This window comes from Typopeltis vanoorti, chromosome 2 (genome assembly GCF_054136105.1).
Source record: "Typopeltis vanoorti isolate ZY-2024b chromosome 2, IOZ_Tvanoo_1.0, whole genome shotgun sequence".
NCBI classification, from domain to species: domain Eukaryota; kingdom Metazoa; phylum Arthropoda; class Arachnida; order Uropygi; family Thelyphonidae; genus Typopeltis; species Typopeltis vanoorti.
Window position 1 is genome coordinate 172,580,477 of NC_143550.1, and position 20,665 is coordinate 172,601,141.

The window sequence follows — 20,665 nt, forward strand, 5'->3', positions numbered from 1 at the left end:
ACAGTGACGGCTGAACTGGATAAGGGTAATGGGTTTACAGTGATTCTGCTGGACCTTGCTAAGGCCATTGACAGGATACCACATGGAATTCTAATCAGTAAATTGCAGCATATGGGAATGGACATAGGGTTGGTGAGATGGATAGGAGGGTGGTTGACGGAGAGATATCAGAGAGTGGTTTACTCAGGAGTAGAGTCCACAAGACGGCCTGTGACTAGTGGTGTACCACAAGGATCTGTTCTTGGACCACTGCTGTTTAATTTGTTCATAAATGATATAGGAAAGGATCTGAGAGGAACAGTTCATTTGTTTGCAGATGATGCGAAGTTGGGTAGGGCAATAGTGAATGCAGATGACGTCAAAATTTTGCAGGATGATTTGGATAGATTGGAGGTCTGGGCTAGGGAGAATGGATGTCAATTTAATGTGGCAAAATGTAAGGTTATGCATTTTGGGGTGAAAAGATGGGAGGCAGTTTACTGCATTGGTGGAACCGTGCTCCAGGAAATTGATGAGGCACGAGATTTAGGAGTGTTGGTGGATAAGGAATTGAAATTTAGGGGACACATTGCAAAAGTGGCCAAATCAGCTCATCAAATCACTTGGTTGCTGAAGAATACGTTGACAAGCAGAGACAAGCAGGTTATTGTTCCTCTGTATCGAGCCTTGATAAGACCTCATCTCGACTACTGTGCTCAGATTTGGTCACCTAGGTTTCTTCTTGATGGGGAGGAGGTGGAGAGGATCCAGAGGCGAGTGACCAAGATGATAGCAGGTCTGTGGAATGAACCGTATGAGAACAGGTTGAGGATTTGTGGGTTGCAAAAATTGGTTGATAGGCGGAGGAGGGGAGATATGATTGAGACATTCAAATTACTGAAGGGTTTCTATAAAATTAATTCAGAAGATATTTTTGAGAACAGGGCTGGTTGTGGGAGGACTAGGGGACATCCATGGAAACTGGGCAAAAGTGTGGTTAGTAAAGGTGTTAGAGCTGGGTTCTTTACTTTTAGAGTAGTGAATGAGTGGAATGCGCTCCCTGAGTCTGTGGTGGATGCTGTGACAGTGAATGAGTTTAAGGCGAGGTATGATAGATACTGTATGAATGTCGAGTAGTTGTGATGAAAATGATTTGGGGCCTCCCTCGATGAGTCTAATGACTCCCTGGAGTTGCCTGTAATAATAATAATAATAATAATTATAATAATAATGATTTGGAGAAGTCTACCAAATTAGTAACATGAAAAAATTATTTTTCTTTTATTAACAATCTTCTCTTCAGAATATTTATGTGAGACTGTTTTCAAGTATGAATTCTGTCATTTTTGAAAAAAGAAGAAACAGATTAACTGTTCAAAATTTTGAATATTGTATTGATGACCAATTATTGACAAAACAATTAGTCAACAATACAATATTCAGTTATATTGATCTGCTTAAATGTTGCAGGCTCAGCCTACATTACAGCCTGAAACAATGTAAGAAAATCATCAATCCAAAAAAAAATCAGACTTCAAAAGGGCCAAATGCATAAGGAAAGCAACCAACAATATATTTTGTCCTATTGGCTTCTATCTCACACCAAGACAGCCTCAAATGAATCATTTCCCTCAGATCTACAATCTTCCTAACTTCTAGTTTTGTTGATTTAAGTTTTTCAGCTATCATTAATAATATCTATCTCTCCTCCTTTATATCCTCCATCTTCTCTGAAAATACAGTATCCATTGTATTCTATCCCTGTAACTACGTCATTCTATGTCAACCAGGTCTCACTGATGCTAATAATTTTTTGCCATGTCGAGCCCACCAATGCCAGAAACTTCCTTTAATGGTACTTTGGCATTCATGTACATGCATTTGAACATCTCCTTGGGCCCACAGTTACCCTTACATAATGTTATTACTTGCTCATTCAGATTTGAAACCTAGGAAAATGCACCCAACTCTTCACAATTGTTCCTATACTCATACTCATCTATTCCAGGGGTGGCTATTTCTGCACTCGCACTCATTTGTCCCACAGTTGTGTAGACACATGCTTGATTGCTTCCCCCCCCCCCCCAATATCTCTAGCTTTACTGATTTTCCACTTCCAAACTCATATTGAAAACACTTTCTCCAAGCATCTAACTCCAAAACCATTTAAGTGCAGTCCATCAGGCATATGCAGGTCATTTCATCCATCAAATTCACTTCACATATCTATAACTTGTGCACCATTCATCCTGCACAATCTTCTCATTGATGCATTGGCAATCATGTCCTTCTTTTCAATTTGCTCCTGTCATACTGAGGCATCGGACTCACAATCTTTACTTTCTTCTCTTCATTTTTGCTTCTTCCAACAACTCTTTCATATCCTCTCTCATTGCATATTTCCTTTCAAACCATTTGTGCCTTCCAAAATAATGAACTCATTTACTTCTTTCTTCTGTTAACTTACATCTTCACTATTCCTTTCTTCACATTTGTGAAACATCTGTCGTCACTTTCTCATTAAGTATACCTCTTGTCATTGAATCCCCATACAATACTTTCTCTTTTCTCCCAGTTTCTCACACTTCTATGCTTTTTCGATTCACTCTTTCTTTCTTTCTCCCTCCTGCTATGCCACACACCATTCATTTCTCCAGTTGCTTGAGGTCATGCTTTGTCATTCACTGTTTCTGCTACATTCTCAAAAACACTCCCATAATCCTGCCTTACACCCTTAATATCAGTCACTTCATTTTTCCACTTCCGACACAACTTCCATTTCGTGCATTCTCTCAGGAATCATTTCAGACATACATTCTTTCCATTTTTTTTTCTCATACCACAGACCATTCACTCTCGGCAATGAATACATTAAACACATCATGCATCACAATAAATCCTGCAAATTAATATCATTCAGCATCATTGTCTTGACTGCCAAATTTCTCATACACATCAGTTTGATAACATAGAACACGTTTGGAACAATATCGCCTAATTGTCTCCATTAAACAACCATGATAACCATGTATTCCATGGTAACTGTGTGATCTGCTTAAGTCTTGCTCAGCCTACATTACAGTCTGAAACAAGTGTAAGAAAATCTTCAAATTCAAAGCAGATTTCATAAGGGCCAAAATGCAATAAGCTTGTCTCTGGTTCAAATGGAAGTTAAGCCTTTTAGTTCCTCTCTAAGGTTGTTTTTTGGCACCTCTGGCATTCGTTGTTTCTATTCCTCTTATACTGATGGTAGCAAGTTGACATGAATCAAAGATAAGATAAACCTCTTGACAGACAAATCACTGCCTGTTATATGAAGTGCTCACAGGACGCTTCCTCTTATCTTTATTAGTCTTGATACTAATAAGTTTCCTGGTACAAATAGTATACCTCCAGTTGCTAAAAACTTCTCCAGACCTGCACTCACCCTGTATTGCCTACACAGTTGACTCTCACTATAGCAAACAGTGTTTTAATAGACTTGCTCACTATAACATACTGAAAAGTTCTAACAATTCATGGACACAGTACTCTGCTAAGGAGAATTCATTATAACAAACAACTCCTGTAGGTCCTAGGAGTTTGCTGTCATGAGAGTTGACTACATAAGGACTAATCTGGTATCAATCCATAGTATGGAATCAAGTTTATATCAGCCAATCCCTGAGAAGGGAGATCAAGTCAGTCTTAAACTATCGTTCCATTGCTTCTCATCTTAATACTCTCAAAAATGACAGAGAAAGTCATCAGCAATCTCTTCACCACCTGGAGATGACATTAAGTAATGGATTCCACTACTGTATTCTATAGCACATTTCCTTGGTAACTTACCCACCTTTGGACACAGGTGATAGAGAAAGAAATGGAAAAACTTGTCATTTTTGATATTTCCAAGACATTTTGTCATGTCCGTCATCAAGATCTTTTTTTTTTTGTCAGGCTGCATCTTATGGTCTAATTTCTGCTCTCTTATGATTGAATTGCCAGTTTTCTTTGCAGTTGTTCATTGCATTTCGAGATCGATGGTTTCCACTCGTTCTGTTTCTATATGAATGCTGGAGTATCCCAGGGTACTCATTCATAAAGAAGTCTGATATACTCTGTGTCCACGTTCTTCCTAATATACATCAATGACCTTCTCTCTCTCTCTCTAACCTCAAATCCTAACCATAGTTTTGCTGATGACAGTATTCTCCATTTCTCTTCTTCATTTGAGAAAATTAGTATTAATTAAAATGATTCAAGTTTCAAGATCTTCCATAACATTTATCTTAAACACCAATCTACTCACCATTCTGAAGTCGAGCAAAGATAGTCCAGTGAGTTTCACTGTTATGAAAACACAGCTCTCCTCTTTTTTTCCCTCCCCCTCTTACACTTGATAATGTTCCCCTCAAGATTAATTTTCTCTTTTGGGATTGACTTTTACATTTAACTTATCTTGGCATAAACATATTATAACTATAGCCTCATTAGCTTCCAGAAAAGTTGATATTCTTTTTTGTTCAAAACACTACCTTTCTTGTGCTCAACTCCTAGCACTATACAAATCTCAAATCTGACATACCTTAGAATATTGATTTCACATTTGTGTTCATGCACCCAAAATCTCCCTGAATTCTCCACTGTACAAAAGAGGGCAGTCCACCTAGTAGCTGGATTGTTCTCTTCCCACAGACTCCCTCCTGTCACTTTCTCATAGGTACTCTGTTTCTGATTATTATTTATTTATATATATTTTTTCAGGTACTTGCACGGGTGCTACTCCACTGAACTGTCTATTCTTATTCTTCACTTTCTTCTAATCATGTATGAATATGAGTAGCCACTAGTCAACATCCAGTGGCTGCTCATGTTCTTACATGATCTCAAACTAATCAAATCACTTTGTTATCTTAGCTTCTTCCTTCATTCAATCTATTGCTCTTTATGGAACAACATTCTCTTATCTTTTGCACACAGTACAGTGTTTTTTGACCTCTGTCTTCTGTGGAGTTTATATATACAGTATATACACATATACGCGCACACATAAAGTTAATCATATGCGATGACCTAGAGAAAATTGTTTATCTGCCAACTAGAATTCCTGACATTCTTTGCCAATCTAGATCTTTTCCTAACCTATTATCTTAATCTGTGATCTGATCTTCCTGTTCTCTTAATCTGTGATCTGAATTACCAAGAGAAGGTGATCACTTTTCTTGGTAATTCAGATCACAATCTCATCCAAGTTTAATCTCAATTGGAATGTCTTCCCCCTCAGCCATTCATAACCTTGTCCTTTGGCTGTATAACAACATCAAATGGAAAGGTCTCTGAGGTTTTTACTCTCCTTTTCAGGATCATACTACTGTTTCTCTTTTCCAGATACTTTAGTTGTGATATTGTTACAGAAATTATCCATGATGAAATGAGAGCCTTCATTCCCCACTCTGTTCGAAATTCCCACCAGCCCTGGTTTTATTAAAAGTGTGCCATGGTGATTAAAAAAAAAAAAAAAAAAAAAAAAAAAAAGTCTTGAGATACTGAAATTGAAATACTATAATTGTCTTCAGGAAAAAACAAACTCCATCTTCATTCACAGCCTACAATGAAGTCTACAATGCTTGCAAAATCATCATTAATTAAATCTGACTTTGAAAGGGATAGACAGAAATTTTTTCACCTGTGTCATTGCCAATGGCAGATGTGCCTTCTGATACCTTGCAAAAACTATTGGTACAACTTCTGTTTTTCTGTGCTCTTGCCTCTCCCCCACCTCTCTCTTGTTCTCTCACCCAGATGGTAGTATTGCAACATCACCTAAAGAGAAAGCCAACTTTCTAGCATTATTTTTTTCATTTATGATGACCAAGGCAAATCACCTCCTCCTCCTTTACCAGAACATTGTATTGTTTTCATCTCCTGCAGCCTTCTACAAGAAAGATGCCAGAAGAATCCTGAACAACCTGGTTATCAAAAAGGCTTCAAATGAGGGTATCCCACTAGTTGTGCTCCTGAACTAATACCCATTATTTATAATCTCTATGTTACATTATACTCAGCTAGCATCCACCCTACAGCATGAAAGCCAACCCACATAACAGCCGATTCCAGAAAAAGTGATGTGTCTACCATTAAATTGTGACCTATTGCTCTCACCTCAGTATTATCTAAAGTGAGAAGATCATCAACAGTCATCTTCTTCAACACCCAGAGAATGTCTCTGGTTGTCACTAATCAGTGACATCCAGCATGGATTTACCAGTCAAATCCACAGCAGGTCTCATTGCCTACATTATCCACCTCTGGATACATACCATGGTGAGGTTTGAAGAAACATGTGCTGTTGCACTTGACATTTCCAATGCATTTGATGGGTTTGGCATTGAGGGCTTATTAGCAAATTTCCATTTTATAGTCTGCTTTCTTCCCTTTATAATTGGATTACTAGTTATTCAAATTAAGTGGATATTGAATCCAACATTATTTCAAAGCCGAATAGAGAAACTACAGTTTTTGTGCCGAATATAGATAGAAACTATAAAAGTTTCGGCAGATCTAAGCGTAAGCAAACCTTTCACGACAGGGGCAACTCGTCTTGTAGTTTCTCTATTCGGCTTTGAAATAATGTTGGATTCAATATCCACTTAATTTGAATAATTGTGCATTGCCAAAGTAAAGCCTTTTGGCTCTCTTGTTTCAGTGGATTACTAGTTTTCTCTCAGAAGTTGTTCACTGCATATTATGGTGGAAAATGTTTTCTCTTCAGATTTTCTGACTGATGTGGGTGTTTCTGCATGTAAATGCAGGATGAGTGAATATATATACAAACAGCTTTCTCCCACTGACTTCACACATCATCCACAGTTTGCTTATGATAAACTCATCCTACTCATGTGACAAAGCTTGCAGTGCGCAGACATATCAAGCTTATCTACAATAAGTGTAATGAATGATGATATATTCATTTAGTGCTCCAGAACACATTTTTATATTTTCTATTGTAAAAAAAAAAAAAAAAAAAACGTATTATTTTGCTTTGTTGTTTCAAGGATACTTGTGGTTACGTGATTATATCATATTACTTTGCTCTTTACTTCAGTCCAGCACACAAACTGAGAATTATATTTGAAAAGAAAATTTTTTTATGGTAATCTTGTGTATGAGAAGGCTGTGGAAAAAAAGCAACAAACTTTTTAACATTGGATTTGAAGAGCTGTAAATTGTATTCTTTAGGAAATACATAATAGAAATACTGTTTCAAAAGGTAGAAGTAGAAAGAAGGTAGCAGACATAATACACTAGGAGACTAGTGTATTATGTCTGCTATTTGGGTGTGTTTTCCTGCTAGATTGGCTTGCCTGTTCTGCAGGATGAAATACTCAAGTTTCTGGAAGGGAAAACCCTGCCCATTCCATATGAGACTGCCAGGAATTAATGAAGAAGAAGAAGAAGAAAAGTTTGAGTTTTGACTACTACTGCGTATGTTTCAACAGACTTAGAAGAGTATGCACAGGGGAGAACATTCTGTTTTAAAGATGAATTATTTTTCCTCTCCTCTCCTCTCTTCTCCTATCCTGTCCACCTTACATTAAAGCATTAATCTGATAGTGGCCTTGTCACACTAAGTAATTTGACTTTTCTGTCTAATTTATGTTGTTTTGGGCAATAATATAATCTCAACAGCTTGCTAAACTGTGTGTGTGGCCAATTTGCCTGTTTTTAAGGTTGAGAAACCATGCCGACTCATATAAGATTGGCACTAATTCAGCTTCATTTGCAAAGTCCTTATAAAGATTCCTCAAGTTTAAACTTGGATTTAAACCTCACTTTTCCAATACAGGTTTGGAATTTTTGCTTAGTGAATGTTTATTTTATTTATTGTGGTAAGATATTATTTACAACAGATTGTCTTTGTTTTCTGTAGGATATCCTGAATACTGTTGGAGGAATACAACTCCTTTACCCTTTACTAGAAAATGCTAGTAAACCTCTTCAGACTCCTTCTCCTACCTTTAGTGGTTTGTCTCCAAAATGTATCACCTATGGTGGAGATGAAATAATCGATGAATGGGTGTTACTGCCCCATAATTCTGATTCAGGTAGAGATGAGAACTTTATATTTCCGTTTGAGACACATTTATTCTCTTAATAAAATTCTGATTAAATAATACATTACTATTTCTGAAGGTTTTCATGAAGTTCTGTTTTTCTAATCATTATAACATAGCACATTTATTTTGTTAAAGAGCACCCCAAGTTTTGAACTTAATGGCTTGGGTATGTGATATAGTGATTAAAACTTTTATGAAAATTGCATTTAATAATTTAAATCAAGTCAAGCATAGATAATGTTGAAAAACATACCTTGAAATTATTTAGGATGGAACTGCAATACTTCTTACTTCTACTATCTTCATAAACATGATAATTTAACTGAGATAGTATATGGATAAATTATCTTTTAAAGACTTAAGGAGGGAACTGATTGACCATAAAAGAATAAGTTAGAAATGAATTAAAAATTATAAACTATAAAATATTAAATATAAAGATTAACATATGTGAAGAAATAATTTAAACACCAGAAAAGGGTGAATAAATAAAAATTATATCTTATAATAATAATAGTATATGAGTCATTTCAACATGACATCTTCATACAAAGAATGCTCTCCTGAGAGAAGGAAATGAGTGATGAAAAATTTTTAATTGTTCTTTTTTTCATCTCTCATTTCCTTCCCTCAGTGCTTTTTGTAATTTTGAAGACAATGCCATCTTGAAACATCTCATACACCATTTTAAGAGATATATTTCCGTTTACAATCACCCCAAGATTCCTTGCTTTCTCCACTTCTCTCATCCCTCCAAGTGAGTATGAAGCATCTCTATTTGTGAATCCCAAATTTCAAAACCTTACATTTAGTTGCATTCAAATGACATCTCATTAGCATTTGTCCACCTTTCCAGCTTATTCAAATCCTCTTGAAGAGCCAGAACATCAGCACTGTTACTAATAACCCTTCATTTTTCTCATATGGTATCATAAAAACTTTTGTTAGCAGAGCTACCAACCTCTGTTCCAATCAGGCTTCCCTCACTGCTGGCCAGTGATTTTCTTCTTCTTTCTTATCTGTCAAATGATGGGTTGAGTCCCTTATGGCTATATATGTCATCTCTTTGAAGCTTGATAATTGTAACCTTTCCTTCAAAGACTGAAGCTAAGTTATTTTTGGTCTGCCCCTTGATCGTCTTCCTCCAATGAATATATTCATGACTATATTTGGTAATCTCTGAGAGGACATTCCCTTGAGTTGTTCAAACTATCTTAATTGTTGTTTAAGAATTTTAGCTGTGATATCTCTATCAAGTCAAACAAATTAAACTCTATAGTTTAATTTGTTTGACTTGCTCATTTGTTTTGTGTTTGATCAGTGAGTCTTATTTATTTTTCTTAAGCATTTTTTTTCGAATGTTTTGATTTTCTATATTTCATTTTGATTGAGTGATTTTATTAATTAATTTAATAAAATAACTTCTCACATCCCACTCAACATATTAGATTATAGTAATATACCATTACTGTTCTGTATATATAGGGAACCCCAGAAAAAATAGATGGAACTTAAAAAAAATTTAGTTTCTACCATGCTTTCAAATCCCATATGATGGTTCCTCACATTTTTTTCTCCTAAAGACCATCTCCTGCACTCTTAATGCCAAGTGGATTCAAGGTTCCTTGTTTTTGAAACTTGTCATATGGACAACTCTGCCGACATCCATCTTTTGAGGAACATAAGAAATATAATTTGTCACCACAATTATGAGCAATCATGGCTAGCTGACTATGCCTTTGACAGCTAGCACAGAATAATAAAAAAAATTAAAACCACTACTATGCTTCATCGTGAAACTTCTAAAGATTTGGGAAATAGTAATCCTTAAAAAGCTTCTGTCCAACAGCAAAGGCAACTGCAGAGGGGTGCCACGCTCAGGAATTTTAAGTTTCTAATCTGACTTTCACCTATTTTTTTGTGTGATTTGTCTTTGTTTACAATTCTTATGTTAGATACCAAATTATGTCCTTGTGACATACACAAAATAAGGGAACCAATATACTTTTGTTTAATTCATTCCATTTATTGTCTTTGTTTGATTAAACATTATGATTTTCTGATCCACAAATGCCAGTAGTATTAGAAATTAAAGGAAATGAAAATGTAACAGTAATAGAGTATACTCACCCAGAAATTGTTGGAATAAGTAAGACATGGTTAGATGAGGATGACATTCTGACAAAAATAGAGTTGGATGAATACGATGTTTTTTTGTGAGGATAGGCAAGGCAGAAGGGGAGGAGGAGTGCTGTTGATGGTAGCAGAGGAATTAATTCCCATCTAAGATGGATATAAAAGGAGTAAATGGTAGCAGTGGTTTTGAAGCAGTATGGTGTGAGGTGGGGATGAACAAAACGAAATATCTAGTTGTATGTTACTATAGACCTGGTAATATGGAGGGCAGTGATAAAGAAATGTATAAGCAAATCAGTTTCACTAATAAGAAAAGGGTGATCATTATGGGTGATTTTAATTATGATAATATAAACTGGAATGAAATGACAGCATCTGGGGACAAAGAGAATGAGTTTTTTGAGATTTGAGGGACCTTACACAGTACATAACAGAGGGTACATGAGGATCATGAATCTTGAAATCAGAGGATGTTATTTTAAATGAGGTACTAAGTCTCCCTCCAATTGGTGAGAGTGACCGTGAAGTGATTACTTGGTGGTGGCCATCCATATATGGACTTCTGTGAGAAAGGGATATATGTGTAATCCTGGTGATTATGACAAGCTCAGGAGACAGCTTGCAACTATATCAGTGAATGAAGAATTGGAAAGAAAGGAGATCAGTGCTGCTTAAGATCCATTCAGGAACTGTCTGGCAGAGGCAATATCTGAATGTTCTGAAAAGATCAAGAGGTCAAATAAGGATGACCTCTTGCCCTTTTCATACCTTGAAAGATGAAATGGATGAATGAAGAGGTGAAACATGCAGTTTGGAAGAAGAAGGAATTACAAAGACAGACTAAGATGAGTGATGGTCATTTGCACGGGAAGTGCAAAAAGTAAGCAAGAGAGATAACTCAGTTGGTAAGGGTAGCAAAAGTGCATTATGAGCAGCAGTTAGCTAATGAGGCCAAAAGAAATCCAAGGGAGTTTTTTCAATGTGTAGCCAGTAGAAGAAAGAATGAAAGAATTAACAATATGAGTCTTATGTTATTATTGAATTACCCAAGTTCCATAGGAGTGGAAAGAGGGCAAAATTGTTCTGCTTCACTAAGGCTTTGAATTACAGGCCAATCTGTTTGTCAGGAGTTGTGGTATTAGAGAGGACTAGGATTCAGAATTGGGTTGATGACAACAGCAGCATTCTCTTTGATGGAGAACATGGGTTTGCTAAAGGAAAATCATATTTTAGCAAACTACTTACCATATTTTTCCATGTATAAGACGATGCTTTTTTCTAAAATTTTTAGACCAAAAATTGAGGATCATCTTATACACGGGGGATAACCGGTTGAGAGACCCACAGTTGCCATGGCGAAACTTCCTGTACCTTGTCTCCTCGAACAGGCTTCCACCAATCACTAGCCTTTGTTAACTCTGTCGATTGACGTCATTAACGGCTGATTCTGAATAAACCAATCAGAACTCTGAAAGCATTCATATGTCTGCAACTCGTTGGCGGGGTAAGTTAATGCATTAACAATATTTTGAGCACTAGCCCATAAAAATGTCCGAAAATAAAAAAACGATTGTCATATTCTTCAAAATTCAAGTTGCCCAGAACTGAGAGTCATGCATAATTTCTTAATATGTATCTTAAAAATATTATCTAATTACTAAATATACTTTGATTATTTAAAAAAATATCAAATGTGTTCTGTTTTATGTTTAAAATATTGATTTCTTAATTTTGGATTCGAAAAAGTATGATTTGTCTTATACATGGGGTGTCTTATACATTGAAAAATACAGTACTTACTATAACAAGGTGATAGGTGGACATTTGGACAAATGGGATGCATACACTGTTGTGTATTTAGATTTTGCTAAAGCATTTGATAGATTACTACATGAAAAGCTGGTAATCAAACTGGAACAGATGGGGTTGGATAGTAGATTAGTGCACTGGATTAAAGATTGGAGATGTGGTGTGCCACAAGGGTTTGTTTTGGATCCATTGCTGTTTAATTTATATGTAAATGATATTGAGAAGGGCTGAAATGGCGATATACAGTTGTTTGCAGATGTTGCAAAGTTGAAACATACATGTAACATCCCAGTATTTTTACAAGACTAATATAAGAGTTACCTATAAATCAAATAATTATTAAACCATAATTATTAAATTGGTAAACATTATTAAACATGGTTCAGCATTATGAAACTATTATTATAAATGGGATGTTATTTATTATTTTCATAAATAAATAAATAAAAAATAGCATTTTCTTATAATCAGTGAAAGGTAAAATATGTGAATTTTTAGATGAGAGGTCAGTGAGAAACAAATGCTTTTATGGAATTCACAGTTTAAAAAAAAAAGTTGGGTACCCCTGATATAGATGATGAATAAGAATGGAAATAGTTTACACCTTTGTCTTAAACTTGATTTTAATTCAGCATTGTTCTAGTAGATCTTTCACTTCTAACCACTGACTTCAAACTTAAGCATATCATCATCATGAAATTCCTGATACGATTCCTTAGATGTACCCTTAGACAATGTACATTATATTATGATAGCACTATGAAATCGTTAATTCTGAAGGCTTGTAAATAGGGAAAGTCCATTTTCAGATGATTGGATTAGAATTCATAATGCTTATGCATATAAAAGGAAACAGAATTGAACATGAGAATTACAGGGACATTTTCAGACTGAGTACACCCCCATGGACACACTCACATTGGCCACAGGCATCTTATTCCATTCACTCACATGCCATGAGAAGAACCTGTACTCCATGTGCTTCCTGACCACATACTGAGCTTCCAGCGATGACCTTTTGTCCCACTTGTTATCAACAGAAAAATTTCCTTCTTTCTGTACTGTAAAATCCCCCTTACCAACTCATGTTTATTGTATCACCTTTGTAACTTCTGTTTCTTGAGCTTTGAAAACCACATTTCTTCACTCTATCAGCATTTGCACATGAATACTGCAATTTGCAAAACTGTAGTATTATTTTGCAAATGAGATTATCTGGTGCTGAATCTTTTCAACTATTTCATCAGTTCCATAGAACACATTTGACCATATCTGAGCAGAGCAGCCCACATACAGTCTTATTCCTATCTATGTTAGTGTTCTTTTCAACATTACACTTATCTGATGTAATGACCTTAGCCACCTTATGATTATTACCTCTAAATTTTAACCCACTGTCTACCATCACTCCTTAGGCCTCTAGTTTCATCACCATTTGCAAAAGATTCCTATTAACATAATACTCATTTACTTATCTAATCAATCTGTTTAATTCTGCCTGCAAGAATTTTGATTCAGATATGTCCCACATCACATGACCCAAATTTATATCATCAGCATTAATTGAATGTTTCTCTCTAGATCATCTTCTCCAATGTCATTAATATACAAGTAAAACAAGAGTAGTCTGGAAAAAAAAAAAAAAAACAGGGATGCCTCACAGGCCACCTCATATTTTGAAATAATTATTTTGAATAGCTTGGTCCACCTTTGCTACAAGTTGCCCGGTGTTGTACTACCTTACCCCAGTCCTGAAGATATTTTCAGGCGCAAACTTTGTTTGCTCACACTTGGATAAAGGATTAAACTAAATTTATTATTTTGAAATAATTACTTTGAAAGACTGTTAAACAAAACAAGCAACGAGAGAACCATACTGTAAATTTTTCAAGAGGAATACAAAGCAGAGTACATATCAGTACTTGAGGTTTTTGGTGATTTTTTCTACCTCAAGTACTGATATGTACTCTGGAAAGGCAACTGGAGTAGGTGATTATGGAAATGCTTAAGTATGAAGGTATAAAGGTTTTGCAGTGGCTACATTGCATAATTCAGAGGACCTGGGCCGAAGATTGAATTTCAGGTGATTGGTGTAGAACTTTAATAGTTCCCATATATAAAAAAGGGAATAAAGTTGAATGCGAGAATTACAGAGATATTTCTCTTAGTGCTTTAGGTAAGATTTATGAAAGCGTACTTGAAAAAGAGGTTGAGAAGAATTGTGGAAGAGAAACTTTGGAGAAGAACAAGCTGGGTTCAGGCCAAATAGAGGTTGTCATGATCTGATTTTCACTTTATGACAAATAGTTGAGAAATCATGGGAATATGACAAGGATCTATACTTAAGTTTTTTAGAACTGGAAAAAGCATATGACGAGGTGCCCAGAAAGAAGCTTTTCAAAACACTACAATTATATGGAATAAATGGAACATTATACAGGGCAATGCATAGTCTATATTTGAGTTGTAAGTCATCATAGCTGCTGACTTGCAAGTTAGAATTGAAAGAAATACAGGAAGATCATCATCATCAAATTCCTGATTTTGTACAGGATATGATAGTACTACATGAAAAACTTACATCACCACTAACCTCCTATCTACAATTTTCCTCCAAATCAATCTATTTCCTGTCAAGACTCCAACACTATCATATCTTATATTTCTGTCTTTTAAGGCACTTTTTTACTGTATCAATCCACCTATATCTTGGTTTCCACTGGGTCTTTTTCCTGCCAACCTGGCAGTGAACACTTGTTTGGATAATGTGCATCCTTGTCAGTAGTAAGAAAAGGATCCACATTATCTCCACTCTTATTCATCATCCATATGGATTACATTATGAAAGAAAGAGGTAGTAGTCCTGATATTAGAATTGGAGAATGTCAAACTTGCTCTTTGCGTTATGCAAATTATGTTGTACTCCTGAACACATCTAATACAAGTCTCCAGGATTCTCTAAATAAATTGAATAACAACTGTAAAAGATTTGGCATGAAAATCAGCAATAAAAAGACCAAAACTAGGAAAATAGACAGAAACATTGAAAATCAAATGTATTCTGAATGGAGAGCCTATAGAACAAGTAAAATATTTCAGCTCTTTAGGCAGTTTTTAGTGAAGATGACAGGTTAAATCTGGAAAAAGACAACAGAATAAGTAAAGCTGGTATGGTGAGTAGCCAGCTGAATGAATTTATATGGAATTAGGGAGAAATTAGCCAAAACACCAAACTAGCAGTATACAAGACTGTTTAAATCTGTTTGAAATTATGAATCTGAGAGTTGGGTTATGAATAAAGCACTTGATTGAGATTAAACTGCACACTCAATCTCCAAATGCTAGATAGGGTTAAAAAGCCTCACCTACTTCCTATAAGGGAATAAAAGGTGTTAGAAAATAGGGAAAAAAAAAAAATATATATACATATGAGTGTGTGTGAGTGACTTCTTTATGCCAGTCCCAGAAACTCAGGTTTATTTCTTATCCTTCTAGCATTATTGTATATGTATTACAACTGACCACCAGTGTGATTAGTTGAATCTTGAACCAAATTCCCTGTCTGTTTACACGTTCAATACTTTTGTTTTTTGACAAATGTAGTCTTGCATTTCCCAGGGTCATCTCCATCATATTGTCCCCCTTCTCTCTCACTATGTTTTTCATTACACTCATAGTTTATGCTACTTACTTTAATGCATACTTTTGTATGGTCTCTCAAACATATATTGTTTCCTGACGATTCATATTCATTTCACCGAAGAACAATTTCGATGCGCCGAATCTCTAATCATTAAGGTTCCAGTCCATCTTTCTTATACAAATTTTTTGCAACCATCAGAGTCGCCCTGTACATCTATATACGGCACAGCATTTCTCCTCCAAAATCTGCTTACTGACTCATTTACATCGCAGCTCACAGCTTTTATGCCAGAAAGAGGCTCATAGTCTTGACTCTTTTGCTCTTCTTTTTTACACTACCCAACATTTTTTCATATCCTCTCTCATACTGTGCTTTTTTCTTTTCAAATATCACTTATTCCACCAAAATAATCAGATCCTCTATTTGTTCTACATTCTTACATATTGTTTCAGTCACATACAGATTTTTTTGCACCAGAAATTCACTTTTATTGCTTGCTTGTCTGGTATGCCTCTGATCATGAATTACCAATATAAGACCATATTCTTTTATGCCCATTTTAGTTTTCTTCATTCATTCATTCATCTTCAAGGCCCACCTTTCCTAACTGGGTTGTGGGGACAGCAGCTGCAAGAGGAACTTCCAATGGTCACGATCCTCCACCACAAAGCTCAGGTGTTCTGGTGGGACTCCCAAATGTGTCCACCCAAGGTTTTGGATATAATCTATCAGGTGAGACCTTGGCCTTCCACGTGGCCTCCCACCCTCTGGCTTGGCAAAGAGGGCCTGCTGGGGGGGGAGCCTCTCTTGTAGCATTCTAACCAAGTGCCCGTACCAATGTAAATGTGATCTCTCAACACAGAGAGCAACGGTTGAGTATTGAGGGTTTCCCGAATTGCAGAGCTTCTGACTCTGTTGAGTCTTGTCAGCCCTGCAACCCCTCGAAGGAACCTGATTTCAGCCTCTTGGATTTGTGTCTGCATTCTTTCGGTCATTACCCAACTCTTATGATCATAGGAGAGGATGGGGACATAGATATTATGAAAATATAGTCCATAAATATTATGAAAACTAGTTTCAACCTTTATTGAGGTCTCTTCAGTGGGAGCCAGGCCCAGAGGTGGAGATACCAGGCAGAAGCAATGGCAGGTCATCTTTACTTATAGGAGTTGCCAAAGTCTAGTACTAGTCTGGGTAGTGGCCCTTCCCTTAATGCATAGCATTATACATATCCGCAAGGAGATGTGCTTTGCATTATGGGAGATACTGAGATAGGAGTGATGTTAGCTTGCTCCACTTTTGCTGCGAGTTTCCCGGTGTTGTACTACCTTACCTCAGTCCTGAAGATATTTTCAGGTGCAAACTTTGTCTGCTCACACTTGGATAAAGGATTAAACTAAATTTATTATAGGAAGTTGAAGTTTAAGGGCCATATGGCAAAGATTGCAAATACAACTCAAAAGATAATTGCAATGCTGAAACGACCGTTCACATGTAAAGATAAGGATGTTATTTTGCCTCTTTACAAGGCCTTGAGAAGACCTCACTTGGACTATTGTGTGCAGGTCTGGTCTCCTGTTTTCGGTTGTGATTCTGATATATTGGAGAGAGTATAAAGGAGAGTGTTAAAAATGATATCAGGATTCTGGAATACAGATTATAAAGACAGATTGAGAATTCTTAGACTGTAGACACTAGCAAACAGGAGAAAGAGGGATAATATGATGGAGACTTACAAACTTCTGAAAGGGTCATACAGGATTTCAATTGATGGAATTTTTCAATTTATGGAGGGTGGGGAAAGGATGAGAGGGCATTCTTGGAAGCTGAGAACAAAGGCTGCCAAGAAGGGTGTGAGGGCTAGATTTTTCTCTCAGAGGGTGGTGTGTGATTGGAATGGATTGCCATTGGATGTTATGAGTGCAAGCAGTGTGAATGAATTCAAGAATAAGTATGATAGCTGGTGTGTGTAGTATGTGGCTTCCCTCGATGAGTCTCTGACTCCCTGGAGGTCTCTCTTAATAATAATAATAATAATAAACCAAGACATAACAAGATATAAATTATGATAAACACTGACTGTCTTTTATGTGGAGAAGTTTTTCATTATGTGTAATTAGATTAAAAGTTTCTCAATTATATTGAGAAACTTTTAATCAAATTATAGGAACACTCTGACACAAGTCTCCAGTGTGGCAGCAATGTTGATTGTTTATAAAGAATAGCAGAATAGTTAACTTTGTCAAATGTGTGAAATATTTGCTACTTCAGGAAAAATAAGTTTTGAGGGTAAAAAAACTCTGATTTCATAGATTATGAAAGTTGAAATGACTATTATATTTTTTGACTTATTACTTTCCTTTCTTAAATGATTATTCTAAACTGAAAAAATGTACTTTTGTCATATGCTGGAAAAGAATGGCTGTGTTATTATTGAAGCTTCTTCCTGCAGCTATTCTTTGAGTTTTCAAACCATAATTATCTTGACATATCTTGAAATGTATACTTGCCTAGAAACACATATTCTGTGTGGATTTTCCTAACTTATAAATATTGATCTAATTATTTTTTTATGTGACAGTTGAGAGGGTGATTCAAAAGCCAACATTAATGTTTTCTCTTGGATGAAGTGAACAGTGTTTTGCAAAAAACTGAAATATCATTTTTGTTTCCTCAAAGGAACTGCAAGGCTTTAATTTGGCTTGTTCTTCATTGAATTTCAGTTAAATATTTGTAAGTGTACATTAGTTTTGTCATAGTTGTGTCAACTGCACTGAGAAATTAATTCATTTGTGAGTTTGAAATTGTGCTTGTAGTTATGCATCTATTCATATTGCAGTGTGAATCTGTTTTGTATATATATTCTGTTTAGTTTATTAAATATGTTCCTTTATATACATATATATTTACTGTACCTCTTACACTTATTTTCTCTTAAATTTAAGCAGATGTTATCTCAGTTTATTCTGGTTTTACGATCAGGTACAAACCTGTTTTTACTACCTTGCATTTTAAAATAAGAATACAGTACTATGCATGAGAGTTGGTGATGTGTACTTTAACACGTTCATTGCCAATCACGTGATATCGCGTGATGTGAGTTCTCACCGGTCAGCCGATCACGCATTATTGCGTGGACGTCGCTATCAAGTAAAAAAAATTTGGCCACCACACGAAATTCCAATTTTCAGCTTGGCAATGAACGTGTTAATGGTTAAGTTTATGACAAGAATACTTAAGATACATTCATAAAATTATATTATTCTTTCAGTTTATTGGGGTCTGCGGGACAATCAGGTTGCATCTTTTCTTGTGCTGCTGTTACACATGATTCAAGGACATAGTACCAACCAAGAACAGCTAATTAATAAAAATGGCATTGCAACTGTTGGAGTTCTTATGCAAAATGTAAGTTTATTAATTGTAATATTCATATAAATTAAATTAATACTACAATCAGATATAAAACATTCTCTTATTATTTTCTGAAATGTACCTTAAAATGGTGAGAATGACTGGGGGCACAGAATGAAAAGTCAGTTGCAGAAATAGTCTCAGCTGAATTAAAAATTGGCTATATCAGTGTTTGGGAGTAAAATGGAAAAGAAGTAGAACTGCAAAGAAATACGAATATAATGTACTGACATAATTGGTGTTAGTGGAAACAAAACCAAGAAAAAAGTGAGATTCTTCCACATATTAACTATAAGATAATTTATTATTAATTTTATTTATATATTCTTATGGCAAAAAGAATACAATGCGGCTATAGGTTGGTGTCTAGTCCAGAAAGCCAATTCAGGGCCTCCAAAGCCAAATCCAACAAAAACTGTGTCCACAGCATTCCACCTAAACAATGCAGAGGCAAATCAACACCACAACTTCTCTGCAGCAAGATGGTAGAACATGAGCCTCACCCGAAATACCTTGGAGTGAGCCTGGACAGAAGCCTAACCTATAAAAGGCACATCATCAACCTATCCAACAAAATTAAAACAAGAAATAATATCATTTCAAGGCTCACTGGAACAACCAGGGTTGTGGGACAGAAGTCCTCAGGTCATCTGTACTAGCCCTCACATTCTCTGCAGCAGAATACTGTGCCCCCCATCTGGGAAAGAAGTGTGCACACTAACATCATCATAAATACCCAGCTAATTTCTACCATGCTCATAATTAGTGGGACACTGAGAAGCACCCCACTCCCCTGGCTGCCTGTCCTATCCATCATTGTTCCACCAAATATACGGAGAAGACAAGCCTTGATTAAAGAATTTAATAAAGTAATGAACAGCCTGCTCCTGCCCCTGCACCAGACTCTCAATAATCCAGCTAGTCTTCGCCTAAAATCAAGAAATCCTTTCTGATCCATGGAAGAACTCTTTTCAGCTGCCTTACCATCAACATCTAACATGTGAAGAGAACACTAGTCCAACAATCTTCCAACAAATGGCTTCCTGGTTGAAGATCTCTGTACTCTGCAGCCTGTTTTGCTTTACTGGGAAGATTTGGTCATCCATCAACAGGATCAGAACTAACCAGGGCAGATGTGGCTACTGTAATATCGGGTTGTTTGCTTCTTTGTATTCTTTATATTTCTTTTGTTTATATTCTTTAATTCAAAATTGTACTCTATTTTCTCTTTACTTGTCCTAACTTTATGCTACTTATTATACCTTATTATACAGTTGTAACTCTGAGCTCTTAATATGTTGCTTGACTTGGTCTCCTTTCTTTAATCCTCTTATTCAACTTTAATCCACCCTTTGTCTCAAGGCCATAATTATGCTTCTTCATGTGCACGAAACTTTTAGAACCAAGAAATTGCCTCTGGCTGGAGCCAATTTCTTTGTCTAAACTACTAGCGTTTTTCTATATAGAATTCTGAAAATTTATTTGTTTATATCGACTGTCATCAGGATTTGCAGATAGGAGTTGAATATCCTTCCGAAGAAAAACACTCAACAAAACATGGAACTTTCCTCTCTTATACTTATTA

At 35.9% G+C, this 20,665-nt stretch overlaps 1 protein-coding gene across 1 annotated transcript in view; it reads left to right on the forward strand.

Moving 5' to 3' along the window:
• Positions 1-20,665, forward strand: part of LOC150109672 (neurobeachin-like protein 1) — a 1,254,229-nt gene that overhangs the window by 511,530 nt on the left and 722,034 nt on the right. Inside the window, exons 22-23 of the mRNA XM_090413954.1 lie at positions 7,892-8,066; positions 18,938-19,074. Coding sequence (XP_090270080.1) covers positions 7,892-8,066; positions 18,938-19,074 — 312 coding nt within the window. The remainder of the gene's footprint in view (positions 1-7,891; positions 8,067-18,937; positions 19,075-20,665) is intronic.